Genomic DNA, 21357 nt, shown 5'->3' with positions numbered 1-21357 from the left:
TTGAATTCTGGGTGAAGAGAAGCCACCCTTGGGTGCCCGCTGTTCTTTTCACATCAGAGTTTTACCAATGAGGATGCGATGACCTCTATGCCCGACCCACTATTTTGAAACGGAAACAGGAAAAACTACAACTATAGAAAAAAAAGAATAATATGAGATTCAGCTGAATGTGATTCAAAATCTGTACTGTATAGTAATGTGTGGGTGGGTGGAGTTCATTGAGTCATTTTCTCAAGAGTTCGTAAGACAGTGTCATAGAGAGCAACAGTTTTCTCTCCCATAGAACTGGGTGTCGTTGTTCCGTAACTCTTGTTTCCTCTCTAATCAAATGCTCCCCCCCCCCCCATTTTGTGGTTTGGGAAGTCAAGTAGAGTGCTTTTCCCAAGTGGGAGGTTTCTTTTCAAGTGGGAACCAATCACGTAGCCATAGACACTTGCCCATGTTATATTCTCATGGTTATAAACAACTTATTTAAAACCCTGTCATACTCGTATAGCTATTCCAAAATAGCATGACAATGTACAGTATCATTATGAAGTTGAGCGTCAGAGAAAGCTGTCATTATTTGTTTTATTACATAGGACTCATCATAATATAATATTATGATGGAAGGGCGGTTTAAGCCCTCGGGAGGCTGCATTCACAGTGCTGACGTTGATCAATGACGTTGTACGCAAACCAATTCCCACATAAGCCATGAAGGCCCATTATTCTAATGATCTGATCACACAGAGAGTAGAAAAACAGTCCCTCACCACTACCTCAAGTTAATAAGAGCATTTGTCTTGATATGGCAATTCATTGGTTGGACCACCACCATCCATTCAGCCTATTGAGTCTTAGTCACTTTCTAAAGAGGCAATATTATCTATCTCCTATTCATGTGTCCATAACTCATGTTTATGGCGATGGGCTAGTGACACTCAATGATTCCCTCAACCTCCTCATGATGGTGGACATAAATATAATGGGGGCCGTCCAGCCCTTCAGGTGAATGAGCGTAGCTTCTCTTCGGACCCACTTTTGACCCCAGGGCCAATTGTCCACAGTGTCAACCGGTCAATGACTGGCCTTTGTGTGTGTGGCCCGCGGCTGCAGCAGCAGTGGTCACCAGGCCCTAGGGGCCATTGTAAAGGACGGATAGATAGATAGATAGATAGATAGATAGATAGATAGATAGATAGATAGATAGATAGATAGATAGATAGATAGATAGATAGATAGATAGATAGATAGATAGGGTCAGTGGGCTATCAAGCTGTTCTCTAACCCCCATCTGGTCCCAGCAGCTGGTTAGCATACTGAGGGTTTGGTGGTTTGTTGGTTGGATGAAAGTTGTAGGAGAACTGGGTAGGTAGGCTACTGTAGCATGGTACAAGCACATTATTTCTCATTGGATCACCACCATCAGACACCTCGTTGTAGTAATCCATGCTGTTGTGGCAGTCAATTATCTTTGATTCTAATAATCATGCCTGTACTGTATTTAAAAAATATGTTTCTTATCATATACTCTATACATACAGAGAGGACGTTTCTGCCTATTCAATTTGAACCTCTATGTAGTCCGTCCCTCCCCCAGACCTTTGAGGTAAAGCTTTATTAGTGAGTATTACAGTGAGTCACGGAGACTCTTGGCCGAGTTGAGTCAGCTGAATTAGTCTCGTCCTGAGGCAGAACAGCGTTAGTGGGAGTCAGGCTGCATCCCAAATGACACCCTTATCCCAATATAGTGCATTACTTTTGACTAGAACCCTATGAGCCCTGGTCAAAAGTAATCCACTATATAGGGATGAGTGTGACATTTGGAAGGCAGACACAGGGAGACTCTTGGCTGAGTTGAGCTAGCTGAATTAGTGCATTATTATTGACCTAGTTCCCTGTTGCTCTCCTCTCCTGGCTCCAGACAGAATAGGAGGAGCTTGGGAAGCATTCTCTTCAAGTCTCAGGATACATTTCTTCTAAATGAACCTTTATGTGTGAACGCTCAGGGTAAATCTACTCAGAAATGGCTTTGACAGGTGTACAGTACACTCAGGGTAAATCTACTCTGAAATGGCTTTGACAGGTGTACAGTACACTCAGGGTAAATCTACTCTGAAATGGCTTTGACAGGTGAACACTCAGGGTAAATCTACTCAGAAATGGCTTTGACAGGTGTACAGTACACTCAGGGTAAATCTACTCTGAAATGGCTTTGACAGGTGTACAGTACACTCAGGGTAAATCTACTCTGAAATGGCTTTGACAGGTGTACACTCAGGGTAAATCTACTCTGAAATGGCTTTGGCAGTGAAAGCTCTCGCGTTTTAGTTTTGTGAAATCAGAGCGGGTGTATTGTCAATGCAGAGGGTGAAGAAGTAGATGCATCATATCAGGTTTCAGGTAAGACCCAACTGCAGACTGTGTGGAAGTAACAATGTTTATTGTAACCACAGGGGCAGGCAAACGACAGGTCAAGGAAAGCAGGGGTCGATAAACCAGAGTAGAGGCCAAGGTACAGGGCGACAGGCAGACTCAGGGTCAGGTCAGGCAGAGGTCGGTAATCCAGAGGTGGAGCAAAGGTACAGGACGGCAGGCAGGCTCAGGGTCAGAGACAGGCAGAGTGGTCAGGCGGGCGAGTACGGGGTCAGGACAGGCAAGGGTCAAAAACCAGGAGGTCGAGAAAAAGAGAGACTGGGGAAAACCAGGAGCTGAGACAAAAAGCTGATAGCCTTGAACAAACAAGACGAACTGGCAACAGACAGACAGAAGACACAGGTATAAATACCCAGAGGATAAGAAGATGGGCAACACCTGGAGGGGGGTGGAGACAAGCACAAGGACAGGTGAAACAGATCTGGGCGTGACACATCAACTGCATTATGTGATGGTGAGTGGATGAACAGCTCTTGTAAGGTAATGCTTTCAGTGTAGCGGGCGCACCATTGTATACCTCGGAGAGTGAGCTGATTTAACTTGAATCACTCCAGTCGGCCTAAAGAATGGACCTATGATAAAGGATTTCCCAAGGGGGGGGGCACCTCTAGATAAAGAGGGGGTGGGGAACCCCTAGATAAAGAGGGTTAGCTAAGTAAAGAAATAATAACGACAGAACCGCATTTGTTATCGTAGGAGCAAATAGCTGGCCTAACCGCAGGAAGTTCAACTCTCGCCTTTTGACATTTTCCCACAGTAGCCAAAGCATCACTCGCTAATCCCAGAGATCAGAGGTTGAAAGATGAGGACGTCTTGAAAAAGAGAAAATAACACAAATAAACAAAAAGTGCAGTTTTAAATCCGTTGTGTGACAGCCGAGAAGATACAGTGACATCACTCTGCCAAATGACACATGCTTGTTTTATGTCCGACTGACCATTGACTTGTCTTCCTTATTTGGGCTGGGATCGCCTTTAGGGGTTAGCACCTTGGCTTTGCGCTAACGCTCCCAGGCATCTGTCGAATCCCAAGACGAGAGTTTTCATGTGTGATGATGTCACCCCAGTCTGAGTCTTAATGAGAACCAGAAGTTATGTCGAATTCCTCCGAGTCTGTTCCATCTGGAAGCAATGAAACAAAGATGGCGACTAAAAATAGAGGCCCACTCGAGATAATAATGAAACAGATGTATTGCTTACGGTGTAATAAGCATACAGTACATCTTCAAATTCCATACCTGACTGTAAATAGTGAAGGCCTCTTAAAAATAATGTTAAAAATATGCTTAACCACGTAGCCCGTTACACTCATACGTATATATGGGTTGAAAATTACAGATTTGGACACTGATAAATGCCTAAATTGGAATGCAGTGGCTGTAACATGCTATACATGATGCCAGAGCTCTGGGTCTCTGCTTCACAGCTCTGTATGGGTTTTGACTGACAGCCGTCCTGAACTTGAGCACCGTGCGCGACAAGAAGTTGCCCCCATCCTTCCCCGGTAATTGGTCAACTTTAGCGCCTTTTTTGTTGTCCGAGTGGGGGAAATACTGTAAATTATGAGGACTCAATGTATTTTTAAAGGTGAGCCGTTGAGGATTATCATAAATATAACTTTGATGTCATTACAAGCAAGTCAAACACCTGTGAATCCAATATGCTTTTCACATTTCCATATCGTAAAACTCAAATGATGCACAGTGTCAACGTTTATGATCACTATGTTTATGATCACCCTGGGTTGTCCTGAGCAGAATGAGCCTGCGTTTTCCGCGCGTTGTGAAGAAGATTTGCCGCGGGCCACTCATCTGAATGCACTCATGACTCCATTCTAAGCGCATCAAAATGACCATCTGCTTCTCTCAAAACCGTACACTGTAAGATCGCGTTTGATCATTTTCCTCCTCACGTTGGCAATAGAACAAGCTTTCTATTTAGGCCCACCTGACCCAGATCGGGATTTCTAATGGACCGTTTTTGGATTGCGTATACAACAGTATTGTGTAAAGGCAGGATACAGGGCCGTGTTCCAAACGAAACAACCACAATAAACACCTTGTAGTTGAAGACTCTTCTTTGAGTCATACAAGTGAATTCAAAAGATTTGGGAACTGTGCAGACTTTGGAGACACCCGTTAGACCTCTCACTCCAACCCATGTCATTTTCTTTGTCTTGTTTTCCACCTACCTCATATTTTCAAAGAATATTCTTATCATGTTACTGAATGCATCCAGAGGATTTTCTTGTGTCAGGTGAAACAGTTTTGTCCTCGCCTTTTAGTCTAATAATTTCCCCAGGAACTTTGAATTGCTGCCATGGCTGTCTATGTGCTTTCCATATTTCTTCTGTAAGAAACATTTCCTTTAGCCCTATAGGCCAATTCCCACGAGTGTATAGGGTGAAGTTAATTATGGAAGTTGACTCATTTTGAATACACCTTTGGACTGTGTGCTATTATCGGCAATAATCCATCTTTCGATTTGACCTAAAATCTCACTTGAACTTTATATACAATTTGTAAATCCACTCCACAGAAACGCGAAAGTAAAAATAGGCCAACATAACAATAACATTTTATAGCAAGGATAATTAGCACGGTACGTCATATAGCTTTTCAGCATTTTGTGCTGCTCAGATACTAGGTTTTTATTCCCCTTAATCTCCCCAAATCACTTGACTGTGTGCCACTGTGTGCTCAGCAGACACACTGAGTAGCCTGTGTGCCCAGAAACCTACTAGAAACACATGACATGGATCCCATTAAAGTGGCTGAAGAAGGAGAGAGAGAGAAAGGAAATTGCCTCTTGAGAAGGCGCTTGTTGACTAACACTCATCACTTAGCGCCTAATGGGCTCATTCTGCATTCATGTGGGATGGCTTCAAAGAAGAAGTATAGCAAATGTCCCGACTTCCAAGGACTTCCACGGATGCTGCACATATCATCCTCATACAGTGTGTTTCTGTAGCACAAGATTAACACTAACATAGCATGTTAACACTTTTAGGTTAGAGTGCAAAGTTCCCTGATACATACAGTATCAGTTTGGTTTAGCTGTGGAATGCTGGACATTGCAGGTTGAAGATCTGGAGGCTATATGTTGTAGGCATAACACTATGTTCAGATACACCTGCCTACTGTAATATATGACAGGAAATCACCCTCTGCACCGTATCTGCATGAAAGCAATTTAAGACCCAAGAGAGGTTAAAAGTTACGACAACCAATCATTGCTCACATTTCTCATTCCTGTTTCAAAAGACCTTTACACACACACACACACACACACACACACACACACACACACACACACACACACACAAACACATATCCCCCTTCAAAATAGGAAACCCATCCTATTCCTATCTGTTGTCTATCACTGTCACTTAAAATGGAAATATGGCTTGTGATAAGGATGAAAGGGGGCAGGGGGAATGACAGCGGTGCAAACAAACAGTGTTCCCGTTGTCACATTACCATTCTGTCAGGCTTCAACATTCCTGCTCCCTGTTCCCCGGCAACAGGGAATCTCCCTGGCATTCAGGGCCATTCCAGTAGGAGATGAGATGTGGAAATCAGGCAGAAGCAGATCCTAACCTTCCAGCTCCAGCTTTTCCGAGGAATGTTTTGCCTGCCTGCCTCGACATCTGCCTAACACATGGGTCAACCTAGACGCAGCGAGTGCGTCCCAAATGGCACCCTATTCCCTATAGAGTGCACTACTTTTGACCAGGACCCTATAGGGAATAGGGTGCCATTTGAGACGTAACCCAGCCTAATCAATAAATCACCCAGCAGATTAAACAGAGAAAATATACTGTAAGAAACCTGAAGCTGTGGGGTTTATTACATTGATAATACTCAAGACAGGTCAAATGGTGGAGAAATATATATTAATATGTATGGAGAAAAATACATAAAAAAAAACATGCTCTCGGGGGTCTGGAGTTTGCGTTGAGGAGACCAAGCTGTGCTCATTTGTTTTGCCGTGAATGTGTTCTCAAGTCTGGCTTCCCTCCATTCGTTGCTCCCATAACGTCGGCAGCGAAGACTGTGATAAGCGTTCGCTTGGATTTCGCTGTTTTACTGGTGTCAGGCTAGGTGAGGCGGTCATAAAACAAGTCACTAACTTCATGTGACTGGGGAGGATTTCTTTCTTTTTTTTTTTAATAGGTTTTGGGTGGGAGCAAAAATATCTCACTAAGCCGACTCACTCGGGGATAACACTAGCCTAGCCGGCTTAGACCTTTCTAGCGCTTTCAGCACCGTTCACTGGCCAAAACAGTGAGCTGGAACGACAAACCCCTCATTGACAAGGTGTGAATTTAGCCGATACACAAGGACACAAAGCATATACAGTATGTTCAGCTTCAATAAGGTGAGAGGCAATATAGAGTGAATGGCTGCTGTTTGAGCAAAGAGAACACTGACTGAAAGTGAATGCCGCTCGCTGAATGTGCCTAATGTGTCTCATTTCCCATGAAGCTAAGGGGTAGCCAGGCCACCTGATCGCTGCGGCTCTCGTTAGTATGTTGGCAGAGCCAATTGTGCATGGCTAGGCTAGGTGTGGTGCCTGCCTGTCAAAGCCTGCACAAACAGAAGCTCAGATCCCCTCCGGTGGATCAACAGCTGGTTCTCTCTCTCTCTCTCTCTCTCGCTCTCTCTCTCTCTCTCTCTCTCTCTCTCTCTCTCTCTCTCTCCTCTCACTTACCTGTACTCACAAACTCTGCTTATCCTCACTGTGTTTCTTTCTCTCGTTCTCCTTCTCTCTCTCCATTCCTCTCTCCCTGTCTCTCTCTCTCTCTCTCTCTCTCTCTCTGTCTCTCTCTCTCTCTCTCTCTCTCTCTCTCTCTCTCTCTCTCTCTCTATCTCTCTGTCTCTCTCCTCTCTGTCCTCAGTCTCTCTCTCTCTCTCTCTCTCTCTCTCTCTCTCTCCCTGGGCGCTGAGAGGGCATTATTCTGGGGTGCGATATCCTGGTTACCGTTTCATTTCCGTCACCACCCCTCCTGTTCTAAACACACCTGGATGGATATTAGTCCCCAGACGGCCGTAACAACGGGCAACCGTCGGCCTGTAAAGTCTGGCCACAGATCTGTCGGACTCTTTTAATGTGGCCGTTTTTAAATGAATGGCATGGTTCTAAACATCAATATGGTGTATGAATGCAGTGTGCATTTTCCTATTTCACTACCTGCTTTTAGAACTGTTTCATATGAATTGAACATATATATACACTCTTTTTTTAAATGTAGAAATATATAGTTTCATTTCTAATAGACCCATTCTTTAGGTGTTCTACCCTCCACACATGTTTTCTGAGATACTGTCAAACAGAGGCTCTATGTTTAGTTTCCAAATGACATAGTGGCTTCATCTCTCCACAGGTTGTACTATGGGGTGTTATTGAGTGGGCATGTCAGGTTGGATTTATTATATTTTTCAATTTTCTTGAGTATGATTTGCTTGGGGAACAGGCTTGGCTACTGTTCCGCCACATACTGCACAGGAATGAATGACCCACTCTTTGACTAGCCAATTGAGCGTTGGAAGGAGGAGAGAGGAGACAGGGGCTATTTAAGTGTTGAATATATCTTAATGTTTGGAAAGATAATCTGACACATTCGGATTCCTGACGGCCCGGGGAGGTGTTGATGTCCGTCTGGTGTGTTTGTGTGTGTTTGTGTGTGTGTGTGTGTGTGTGTGTGTGCATGTGTGCGTGCGTGTGTGTGCGCGTGTGCGTGCGTGTGCGCGTGCTGGGACCAGGACGGGCAAGGTACTGTAAGAGGACATCAGATAACTGAAACCCACCCTAGAGGATGAACAGGCTTCCTTTGTGTAATCAGGTAATCCATATTCCCAGATCTGGACCCATTTGGGTGTGGTATGCAAGGGATGAATTTAGCACTGCAGGCTTTGTCTACCTGGTTTAGCCTGTTCCGTCTTTTACACTGACGCCGTTTCAAACCACTATGTATTCTGCAGTTTTTAAATATGTTTTTAGAGTGTATAGAATTGTCAGTTACTCTCCGAATGTTTTTAGAGTTGATAGAATTGTCAGTTACTCTCCGAATGTTTTTAGAGTTTATAGAATTGTCAGTTACTCTCCGAATGTTTTTAGAGTTGATAGAATTGTCAGTTACTCTCCGAATGTTTTTAGAGTTGATAGAATTGTCAGTTACTCTCCGAATGTTTTTAGAGTTGATAGAATTGTCAGTTACTCTCCGAATGTTTTTAGAGTTTATAGAATTGTCAGTTACTCTCCGAATGTTTTTAGAGTTTATAGAATTGTCAGTTACTCTCCGAATGTTTTTAGCGTTGATAGAATTGTCAGTTACTCTCCGAATGTTTTTAGAGTTGATAGAATTGTCAGTTACTCTCCGAATGTTTTTAGCGTTGATAGAATTGTCAGTTACTCTCCGAATGTTTTTAGCGTTGATAGAATTGTCAGTTACTCTCCGAATGTTTTTAGAGTTTATAGAATTGTCAGTTACTCTCCGAATGTTTTTAGAGTTTATAGAATTGTCAGTTACTCTCCGAATGTTTTTAGAGTTTATAGAATTGTCAGTTACTCTCCGAATGTTTTTAGAGTTTATAGAATTGTCAGTTACTCTCCGAATGTTTTAAGAGTTTATAGAATTGTCAGTTACTCTCCGAATGTTTTTAGAGTTTATAGAATTGTCAGTTACTCTCCGAATGTTTTTAGAGTTTATAGAATTGTCAGTTACTCTCCGAATGTTTTTAGCCCTTTTAATACAGCTTTTTTCTTTTAATGTTTGCTCTCAGTGTGAAGAACTTTGTGATTTACGTCTGTAAATGAAAAGACCTCTACAAATGTAATGTATTGTTATTATTGTTATTATTATTATTATTATTAGTCCTCTGCTGAACTCTGAAGAAAGCATTTCGCTTCGTACTGGCGGCATATTGGTTTCTGACGTCAAGGCCTACAAACCAGATTACTCAGCTCTCCATGGCTTCTCATGACAAATCACATGTAATCACCATAGTAACCCCTTGATAACATAGATCCGTGCCTTCATCAGGCTATTTTATCTAATCTATCACAGTCTTTGGGGGTGGGAGGTTGATGGGCAGGATTGATTTGGTATGTTGAAGTCATTTTGACCCGAGTAATGACTCTGAGGGAAAGGTCATCAGTGCTGTGCTACAGATAAGCCTCTGATAACATTAATTGATTCAAGCGAGGGCTAAGGACGGATACAACGAGCAGTTTCAATATCTGTGTAACCGCCGGTCTGATGCCTATCTTTGCCTGAGACATAAAGACTTGCGTTCACTCCCCGGGTCAGTGCCTAGGCTTTAGCGCAGAGGGCTGTCATAGTCATGATGTCACGTTTTGACCTTTATTTCCTTTGTTTTGTCATTATTTAGTATGGTCAGGGCGTGAGTTGGGTGGGCAGTCTATGTTTGTTTTTCTATGATTTGGGTATTTCTATGTTTCGGCCTAGTATGGTTCTCAATCAGAGGCAGGTGTCATTAGTTGTCTCTGATTGAGAATCATACTTAGGTAGCCTGGGTGTCACTGTGTGTTTGTGGGTGATTGTTCCTGTCTCTGTGTTTTGCACCAGATAGGGCTGTTTTGGGTTTTCACGTTTCTTGTTTTTGTTAGTTTGTTAATGTGAAGTGATTTATTAAAACATGAGTCAAAATAACCACGCTGCGCTTTGGTCCGCCACTTCGTCAATGGAAGAAATCCCTTACACATGAGGCCATATGACTATGCCATATGAGCTCTGACGTGTCGACACCCAGGAAAGTTTGTAATATCATTCATTCCCAACTAGCCATAAAAATGTCCTCAGAAAGAGGTGTTACGTTCTATAGGCATAACCTTTGACTGTCATAATCCAGTCGGGAATTCCACATTCCATCTCCCCTTGAACGTCTTACATAGAGCAGATTTCCAGTTGGCTAAAGTGGGTCCCTAGGCCACTCTGCCATGTCATCGGGTCTCGGCCTGCCTTACGGCCAGAGAGGTGGGGAGGAGGGGGATGGCGGTTGGGGTTGAGATAGGTCCTGACCTTGGCTTTGACTGTTCTGACAGGTCTCACTCCCAGAGGCCACCGGGCAGCTCCAGGCTTTCTTATCTCTCTCACTCGCCTGCTGCCTGGGTCTCAGATCTACAACCCTGCCGAGGTGGGGTTGGGAGGAAATCACATTATAGATAGCTAGGACTTTAAAGGAAGACTGGAACACATACTGACCCCATACTGCAACTGGGTCAGGGCTGTAGCTGGGTTTGAGTTTTTCTCAGCCAAGACCTAAAGGAACTCATATGTTTATGGGGATATGATCCCACCCTTTACAGCCTTTCAGTATGTGTGGATCTGCCAGAGAGAGAGCGAGAGAGGGGGAGAGGGAGACCGAAACGCTCTCATGGATGAATAATGAATCTAATGTTTTATTACTGAAATTCTTGGACCATTTCTTATAAACACATATGCACGTGGGTGCGCGTACGTGCACGTGAGCATGTATGTCTGGCGTAAAGCAAAGATTTTTTGGCCGAGTTTCAGAGTGCCGCAGCAGTGGGGGACAAAGCTCATTTTAAAATGTCCTAAAGATTAGGAGGCACATGATCGGTTGGAGGGCTGCAGGATATGGGCCTCACAGCATGCCCAGTGGGGGAAGCCCTCTCCCTCAACAGCTCTAGCCTTCTTATCAACCCCTCTCACATACAGAGTAAACAGGAACTGCCATCGGCTGCCATAGACCAGAAACATGAACAAACACACAAAGGAAACTACAGTGTGAAAGTGTGTGCCTACGCCAGCCAATTCCAGCTCAACAAATCCCAGTGCTCTGTTTCTCCCCTTGACTCCTACACTGAAGTTGAAATTGGATGCGGGATTTGGATGCTTGTTCATTCTTGGTCTTGTGTCCATCCTACAAAGAGAACCAGAGGAACGGACTGTATAACGGGGAAATCAGACACATTTACAGGTGATTGCATCGGATAAGACAGTCCCCGTCATCGCTAACTTACTTCGAGACATTTTATCGCCTGTTAGTGAGCTCGTATGACTTTTAGACCCTCTATAAACAACTTCCTTTGTTTTCTGCCTGGTAGGATTTGCTTAACCATGGGTTCTGCAGACACTTCACGAATGAGTCTCACAAGACTGTTGACTCGAGGTTTGTGCAGACAGAGAAGGTATAGTTTTGATACTGCTGCGGAGGAGTTTGAGGAGTTTGCACGCCGCACCGGGCACGGTTTTACAACCTCCCAGTGATACGGCGACGGTTTCTGTCAAGGTGATATTCTGTCCTGATGAACGTTGGTGCTATTTAGACACTTCAACCACCTCAAGGAATCGTTTGGTCTGTGTCGCACTCCAAGTGTGCTTCGCGAAATATGCGTTCGACAAAGTTTGAGGCAAAGGTCCATCATTTTCTCTCTCCCAATGTAGGCGCGCGGGCCCCTGTGGGGACCCTGCAGCTTTCGCACACACAGTAAAAATGTCAGGAGTAATGCCCCACCAAAGACGTAATGCAATACACTGCAGCGTGCTCCGCATAACATATACGAGTCAGGCCTTAAATCGCCGGGTCTACATACCCTCCATTTGACATTACGACAGGCCACTGCACATTCTTTGCATGCCTTCCTGTATGAGGAGGAGTACGCCAGAACCCTATCATTAGCAGAGGTTTCCGCGATGACAACAGAGGCTTGGCTAGCTGCGCTTAACGTTTGATGTGGGGTGTAAATCTTTTTGTGACATGGCACTCTGGTAATGGGTAGATCTCTCTGAGAGACAGGGAAAACCATTACCGGGCTGAATCCTAACTTGAGATCTGCTTAACGTGGAGTTTTGCTTAAATCATTGGGGATCTCAGGTTAGGATTTGGACCTACGAGACTATGTGGCCAACGGTCTCTAACAACAGATATTTTCTCCTGACAATTCCTCTGTATGACATCTTCTTTCCGTTCTAAATTGATAGAGCTAGATGCACTATAGTTGAGGTTTAGCAACTTTTGTTAACTAAACTTGGACGTGACCTTGTTCCTGCAGGATTTGGACGCTACTCAGATCATTCTCCCATGTTCCTATCCTATCACTCTGATACTGTAAGCAGCCCTGAGTCGCGTAACCCGGAAGCCAGCCAGGCTCGAACCCGGAACTGTAGTGACGCCTCAAGCACTACAGTGCCTTAGATCGCTGCACCACTCGGTAGGCAACTTCATTTGGTCCTGATGACAGTCAGTGGGTTTAGTGTGACTGCCATCTCTGCTGGGTGTAGTGGCACCTTATGACTTCCAGATGGCCTTGGGGACACCACTGATAAGCAGCACCAACACTTTGAAATATTCCGTTCAGATACTGTACAAGGACTAGTAAGTACACGTATGTGCACTTAACCATTTTTCTTATAGGTCACAAGCAAATGATGAAGAAAGTGAAAATAAGATGATTTCATCAGATTATTTGGATGTCCTTTCGTATGAATGACAAAATAACACAATGTCACTTGGCCATCGCCATGTTCTTCTGGCTTCTGTCCCTGCCCTTGATGATCATTGGTCACTTAGTATGCCCTTGACTGGCGACTTTGGCTGGAAGTCTGGGCTTGTGCCATCTTCAGTTGGCACGGGGGCATACTGGAGACGGTGGGCACCTGCAGTGGCTGGCCTCAGGTCAGTCCTGAAGTGTGATAATTGCCCTGGAGCCAGCCATACGGTTGCCTTCTGAGAAGCGTGCTCTTAAGAGCTACTGTGAACACATCCCAGTTCCAATGTCTGACGATAAGGGGTTCTCTCTATTTTCAGCTTAAGAAAGACCATTACAGTGTTCCTCAATGTAGGTTGTACCATATAATGTATACAGTCTGTACCATCATATTTTCCCAGCTCTGGATACACACAGTATATTTACACTATTAAGTCTGTCTAGCACGAACAATAAGCTCATGGGACGAGTCTAAACGATACTCAGCTGGGTCATCTCTCAGAGGAATTCCCCATGATTCAATTATACGTGAACGGCACACGACGGCGGTCTAAAAATCAATGGAGGGCGTCTGTGGTCGTGAGATAACGCTTTACCCAAGAGAGGCATCACCAATACCAGTAATTCATTCAAGCTAGCCACAACCACGACCAAAGGATAAAGAAGCCACTACAGGTAGTTCCTATATAGCCAGCCACTGACACAGTCACTGTCTGCGTCTCCAAATAACAGCTGGGTGGAATATTATGGCTAGGTGGCCAATATCTTCTACACTAATGTCTTATGCTCACTATACAGGCATGGCATAGACGAGCACATCATTAGGGCAAAGTCAAATAAGCTGGACATCTGTTTTTCCATACTGTTCCCGGGTCTCTGCTCATTTGGCCCGTGCTGTAATTCAATAGCACACTTTGGGAGTGTGTGTGTGTGGAGTATGTGTGTGTGTGAAGGTATTCCCTCTTGACACCACACAGCTGGCCGCCTGCACTCAGGGCCAGCCAGGCGAAGTTACCCAGCGGTGCTTCTGGAGTTACACTCTTGAAAACGAACACCCCAAAAAGTATTGACCCCATGAAGGAATCACACCTTTTTTGAAACACAGTCCAGTTCTGCCCCAGTGTTCCTCTTCACACTTGGAAGAGCAGTGTGTGGAAACAAGGCACCGGCTGGACAAATACACAATATGGTTTTGGTCTGTATTTTCATACTCCATGTAGGCTTCTGTATGGACTTGTGCCTTTTTTTGTGGTTTACCACTGCTGTTGATAAACACAAAGAGACCCCTGAACTTCATAATAATCGAGGTAGTGTAGGATTGTTGGGCTGTTCTTGATATTACTGATATTTTTCCTCCAAATCCATCTTTGGAATCCATCTTTGACACTCATCTCCATCTGTTGTTTACAGGGGTACATGGATGCCAACAAGTGCATCGAGGAGCTACTCAAACAGCTGGACGAAGAGCGGAGGAATGTCCGAAGGTAAGGGAGGATCCTCGATCTGCGCTGTGACAGCTGCTGCTGTTTGCCAATAAATATCAACAGCTGAATGCAATCTATTCTCAATGAGAACCAGCCGAACAATGTTGTTAAGTTTGGGAAGCTGACAGGGTGCTTTGTGTGTAGTCTTGGTGAGAAAATGCTATTGTGAAGTGATGGTGAGGACAAAGTTGCTGAAGGTGGGGAAAGACAAAGGCGTACGTTCAGTCCATTTCAGTTTTGGGGTTGGCTGGGGACATTTCTCATGGAGACAATGGGGATGTGGAGAGGCCAAACTCATGACCTTGGCCCTCAAACCTATCTTTAGACCCTTGACTCTCCATGTCAAAAGAGCTGATTTCCCCCCATCCAGGAACAATTTTCCCCTTGAGCGAGCAGGGAGGCCTGGGAGGAGGGTCTCTGAGTGGACCCAGGGTGGATGGTGGGGGTTAGAGGTTGACCGCTGACCAGGGCCTTTGCTACGGCAGGCTGGCTTTCAATAGAAGGGTAAGGAAGTGGTGTGTAAAAGAATGATTGTCTTGTCCACAGTCTCACTCACACTAATTTAGAAGAGGAGACCCTTCCTCTTTTGACCAGGAAAGTGACCTAATAACAGGTTTAGAGGGGCCTGGTTGTTATTGTGTGGACTGGCCCATGGGAGTTGTTGGGGTCTTCTCACTAGGGGCTGTTTGGAATCCACGAACTCGCTTAGACCTGGAGGGACAGTGGGGGCAATAGCTAGGGTGGCTGACCCTAAGGTTTTCGTGATCATTGTTTAGTTTTGCTCAGGAGTTTTAATTTGTGTGTTTGTGTAATTTTTTCTGCATGTAAAACTGAATGATTTTCTAATTCAATAATGATCATTTAGTCTATTCAACATTTCTTCCAGTAGCTCATATAGATAATCACTTACCTACAAATACTTTAAACTGACTTACATATAATTACAATATTCAAATTCATGGTAATAAACCTCCTTGGAAGAGACAGCTACGCTGACAGACCTGACAGACCAGATCCTAGGGATTGTGGCGCTTTTCTTCGGATGTTGCTCGATAGTGTTAGTGACAGTGATAAATGACTCCACACATTCTTTTGTTGGGCTGAAGCAGAAACTCAGGACTGATAAAGACAGGCACGCCTCCTTCCCTTTATTACGCTGTGTCTTACGGCTACATTATCGAGAGGACTTACATTGTATTCCTCTTTTTTTCCTGGGAATATGGAGGCAATCAATCCATCAAGAAGATTGAGAGAGAACTAATTGGATTTCACTAATTGAGTGCTTGTTATTTCTGTGTCCTACTGACCCAATGCAAACATGTATTTATACAGTCTATCACATTATAAATTAGTATTAAACAGACGTAGGATATTGTACCTGGTGTCAATATTACGTGCCATACTGTAAATGCCCTTTGTTTGATATTTTAACTACATTGTTAGGAGCTAGTAAAACAAGCATTTCGCTGCACCCTCTATAACATCTGCTAAACTGTTATCAGACCAATACACTTTGATTTGATTTGATGCTCTGTTCCACTTATACTTCCACTTGTACTGTGTTTTCAAATACCCCTCCATATACCCCTCAAAATACCCCTCCATATACCCCTAAAAATACTCCTGAAGAGAGGCATAATAAGTCATGTCAAACTGTGTATGAATTGCAGGAAATGTGTTTTAAAATGTCAAAAGAAATTCCGGGGGAGGAGCCCCGGACCCCTTTCTACTGTTCGACCACCCCAACATCTACACCACAATTTCGCCATTGCTATGCATTGTAATTGCAGGCTAAAAACAGATCACAAATCAAAAAAATATATGAAAATGTATGCCAACGAATACAAGAAAGCTCATTCCAAAAACACAGCTTTTGCCAGTGTTCTCATCATATGTAAAACCCATCTGTTCCATAATATAGTCCTCCTTGTATCCACTCCTTTCCACAACACTCTCCATCACACATGCACGCACACACGCACACACACACACACACACACACACACACACACACACAGCAACACTGGCCGAAGGAGCACAACAAAACCACAGTGGGGTACTGCTGCGGCATCGCTCATTATTTCATTAACTCTGATGACGTCCATGACAAACACAAACAAAGGCTCCACAGCCCTGTGTCAACATCATATTTAAAAACCCCAAACAAGACGAGGCATGTCATGATGCATCATGTAAGCTTTCCTTATGGTTGTTACGGTTATATCTGATTCTCTCTGAACGCATCAAACATAGGTTGATTGTGTTACGGTGCGTGAATGAGGACCCAAAAGCGAATTAACGTAAACAGAGCTTCTTTAATAACAAAACAAACGTAGGCTCAGATGGACCGGCAGATTCCGACAGGACAGGACAAGGTTGCAGCAAACATGACGATAGTCTGGTTCAGGCATGAATAACACAAACAAGAATCCGACAAAGACAGGAGCAGGAACAGAGAGAGATATAGAGGACTAATCAGAGGGAAAAAGGGAACAGGTGGGAAAAGGGGTGACGAGGTAGTTAGGAGGAGACAAGGAACAGCTGGGGGAAAGAGGGGGAGAAAAGGTAACCTAATAACGACCAGCAGAGGGAGACAGGGTGAAGGGAAAGGACAGAAACAAGACACAACATGACAATACATGACAGTACCCCCCCACTCACCGAGCGCCTCCTGGCGCACTCGAGGAGGAAACCTGGCGGCAACGGAGGAAATCCTCGATCAGCGCACGGTCCAGCACGTCCCGAGAGGGAACCCAACTCCTCTCCTCAGGACCGTACCCCTCCCAATCTACTAGGTACTGATGACCACGGCCCCGAGGACGCATGTCCAAAATCCTACGGACCCTGTAGATGGGTGCACCCTCGACAAGGATGGGGGGGGGGGGGGGGAAGACGAGCGGGGGCGCGAAGAACGGGCTTGATACAGGAGACATGGAAGACCGGGTGGACGCGACGAAGATATCGCGGAAGAAGAAGTCGAACTGCGACAGGATTAATGATCTGAGAAATACGGAACGGACCAATGAACCGCGGGGTCAACTTGCGAGAAGCGGTCTTAAGGGGAAGGTTCTGAGTGGAGAGCCAAACTCTCTGACCGCGACAATATCTAGGACTCTTAGTTCTACGCTTATTAGCAGCCCTCACAGTCTGCGCCCTATAACGGCAAAGTGCAGACCTGACCCTCTTCCAGGTGCGCTCGCAACGTTGGACAAAAGCCTGAGCGGAGGGGACGCTGGACTCGGCGAACTGAGATGAGAACAGCGGAGGCTGGTACCCGAGGCTACTCTGAAAAGGAGATAGCCCGGTCGCAGACGAAGGAAGCGAGTTGTGGGCGTATTCTGCCCAGGGGAGCTGTTCTGACCAAGACGCAGGGTTGCGAAAAGAAAGACTGCGTAAGATGCGACCAATAGTCTGATTGGCCCGTTCTGCTTGACCGTTAGACTGGGGGTGAAAGCCGGAAGAGAGACTGACGGAAGCCCCAATCAAACGGCAAAACTCCCTCCAAAATTGAGACGTGAATTGCGGACCTCTGTCCGAAACGACGTCTGACGGAAGGCCATGAATTCTGAAAACATTCTCGATGATGATTTGTGCCGTCTCTTTAGCAGAAGGAAGCTTAGCAAGGGGAATAAAATGAGCCGCCTTAGAGAACCTGTCGACAACCGTAAGAATAACAGTCTTCCCCGCTGACGAAGGCAGTCCGGTGACAAAATCTAAGGCGATGTGAGACCACGGTCGAGAGGGAATGGGAAGCGGCCTGAGACGGCCGGCAGGAGGGGAGTTACCGGACTTAGTCTGCGCGCAGACCGAACAAGCAGCCACGAAGCGACGCGTGTCATGCTCCCGGGTGGGCCACCAAAAACGCTGGCGAATGGAAGCAAGCGTACCCCGAACGCCAGGATGGCCGGCTAACTTGGCAGAGTGAGCCCACTGAAGAACGGCCAGACGAGTAGGAACGGGAACGAAAAGAAGGTTCCTAGGACAAGCGCGCGGCGACGGAGTTTGAGTGAGTGCTTGCTTTACCTGCCTCTCAATTCCCCAGACCGTCAACCCGACAACACGCCCCTCAGGGAGAATCCCCTCGGGGTCAGTGGAGGCTACTGAAGAACTGAAGAGACGAGATAAAGCATCAGGCTTGGTGTTCTTAGAGCCCGGACGATAAGAAATCACGAACTCGAAACGAGCGAAAAACAGCGCCCAGCGCGCCTGACGCGCATTAAGTCGTTTGGCAGAACGGATGTACTCAAGGTTCCTATGGTCAGTCCAAACGACAAAAGGAACGGTCGACCCCTCCAACCACTGTCGCCATTCGCCTAGGGCTAAGCGGATGGCGAGCAGTTCGCGGTTTCCCACATCATAGTTACGTTCCGACGGCGACAGGCGATGAGAAAAATACGCGCAAGGGTGGACCTTGTCGTCAGAGAGGGAGCGCTGAGAAAGAATGGCTCCCACGCCCACCTCTGACGCGTCAACCTCGACAACGAACTGTCTAGTGACGTCAGGTGTAACAAGGATAGGTGCGGATGTAAAACGATTCTTGAGGAGATCAAAAGCTCCCTGGGCGGAAACGGACCACTTAAAGCACGTCTTGACAGAAGTAAGGGCTGTGAGAGGAGCTGCCACCTGACCGAAATTACGGATGAAACGACGATAGAAGTTCGCGAAGCCGAGAAAGCGCTGCAGCTCGACGCGTGACTTAGGGACGGGCCAATCAATGACAGCTTGGACCTTAGCGGGATCCATCTTAATGCCTTCAGCTGAAATAACAGAACCGAGAAATGTGACGGAGGAGGCATGAAAAGAGCACTTCTCAGCCTTCACAAAAAGACAATTCTCTAAAAGGCGCTGGAGAACACGTCGAACGTGCTGAACATGAATCTGGAGTGACGGTGAAAAAATCAGGATATCGTCAAGGTAAACGAAAACAAAGATGTTCAGCATGTCTCTCAGGACATCATTGACTAATGCCTGAAAGACAGCTGGAGCGTTAGCGAGGCCGAAAGGAAGAACCCGGTATTCAAAGTGCCCTAACGGAGTGTTAAACGCCGTCTTCCACTCGTCCCCCTCCCTGATGCGCACGAGATGGTAAGCGTTACGAAGGTCCAACTTAGTGAAAAACCTGGCTCCCTGCAGGATCTCGAAGGCTGAAGACATAAGAGGAAGCGGATAACGATTCTTCACTGTTATGTCATTCAGCCCTCGATAATCTATGCAGGGGCGCAGGGACCCGTCCTTCTTCTTAACAAAAAAAAACCCCGCTCCGGCGGGAGAGGAGGAGGGGACTATGGTACCGGCGGCAAGAGCTACAGACAAATAACCTTCGAGAGCCTTACGTTCGGGAGCCGACAGAGAGTATAGTCTACCCCGGGGGGGAGTGGTTCCCGGAAGGAGATCAATACTACAATCATACGACCGGTGTGGGGGAAGAGAGGTGGCCCTGGACCGACTGAACACCGTGCGCAGATCGTGATATTCCTCCGGCACCCCTGTCAAATCACCAGGCTCCTCCTGTGAAGAAGAGACAGAGGAAACAGGAGGGATAGCAGACATTAAACATTTCACATGACAAGAGACGTTCCAGGAGAGGATAGAATTACTAGACCAATTAATGGAAGGATTATGACAAACTAGCCAGGGATGGCCCAAAACAACAGGTGTAAAAGGTGAACGAAAAATTAAAAAAGAAATGGTTTCGCTATGATTACCAGAAACAGTGAGGGTTAAAGGTAGCGTCTCACGCTGAATCCTGGGGAGAGGACTACCATCCAGGGCGAACAAGGCCGTGGACTCCCTTAACTGTCTGAGAGGAATGTCATGTTCCCGAGCCCAGGTCTCGTCCATAAAACAGCCCTCCGCCCCAGAGTCTATTAAGGCACTGCAGGAAGCTGACGAACCGGTCCAGCGTAGATGGACCGACAAGGTAGTGCAGGATCTTGAAGGAGAGACAGGAGTAGTAGCGCTCACCAGTAGCCCTCCGCTTACTGATGAGCTCTGGCTTTTACTGGACATGAAGTGACAAAATGACCAGCAGAACCGCAATAGAGACAGAGGCGGTTGGTGATTCTCCGTTCCCTCTCCTTAGTCGAGATGCGGATACCTCCCAGCTGCATAGGCTCAGCACCCGAGCCGGCAGAGGAAGATGGTAGTGATGCGGAGAGGGGGGCAACGGAGAACGCGAGCTCCTTTCCACGAGCTCGGTGACGAAGATCAACCCGTCGCTCAATGCGAATAGCGAGTTCAATCAAGGAATCCACGCTGGAAGGAACCTCCCGGGAGAGAATCTCATCCTTTACCTCTGCGCGGAGACCCTCCAGAAAACGAGCGAGCAAAGCCGGCTCGTTCCAGCCACTGGAGGCAGCAAGAGTGCGAAACTCAATAGAGTAGTCTGTTATGGATCGATTACCTTGACATAGGGAAGACAGGGCCCTGGAAGCCTCCTCCCCAAAAACAGATCGATCAAAAACCCGTATCATCTCCTCCTTAAAGTCCTGATACTGGTTAGTACACTCAGCCCTTGCCTCCCAGATTGCCGTGCCCCACTCACGAGCCCGTCCAGTAAGGAGAGATATGACGTAGGCGACACGAGCAGTGCTCCTGGAGTAAGTGTTGGGCTGGAGAGAAAACACAATATCACACTGGGTGAGGAACGAGCGGCATTCAGTGGGCTCCCCAGAGTAACACGGCGGGTTATTGATTCTGGGCTCCGGAGATTCGAAAGCCCTGGAAGTGGCCGGTGGATCGAGGCGGAGATGGTGAACCTGTTCTGAGAGGTTGGAGACTTGGGTGGCCAGGGTCTCAACGGCATGTCGAGCAGCATGAAAATTCCTGCTCGTGTCTGCCTAGCATCGCTCCCTGGATCTCGACGGCTGAGTGGAGAGGATCCGAAGTCGCTGGGTCCATTCTTGGTCGGATTCTTCTGTTACGGTGCGTGAATGAGGACCCAAAAGCGAATTAACGTAAACAGAGCTTCTTTAATAACA

At 46.2% G+C, this 21357-nt stretch overlaps 1 protein-coding gene across 4 annotated transcripts in view; it reads left to right on the top strand.

Moving 5' to 3' along the window:
- The window catches only part of LOC110527459 (nck-associated protein 5), a 179816-nt gene that overhangs the window by 39323 nt on the left and 119136 nt on the right, over positions 1–21357 (top strand). For all 4 annotated transcript variants that reach the window (XM_036982868.1, XM_036982869.1, XM_036982873.1 and 1 more), the window contains exon 3: positions 14304–14377. In XM_036982868.1, coding sequence (XP_036838763.1) covers positions 14304–14377 — 74 coding nt within the window. The remainder of the gene's footprint in view (positions 1–14303; positions 14378–21357) is intronic.

Source organism: Oncorhynchus mykiss, chromosome 7 (assembly GCF_013265735.2).
Source record: "Oncorhynchus mykiss isolate Arlee chromosome 7, USDA_OmykA_1.1, whole genome shotgun sequence".
NCBI lineage: Eukaryota > Metazoa > Chordata > Actinopteri > Salmoniformes > Salmonidae > Oncorhynchus > Oncorhynchus mykiss.
This window is presented reverse-complemented; position numbering and strand designations above follow the sequence as displayed.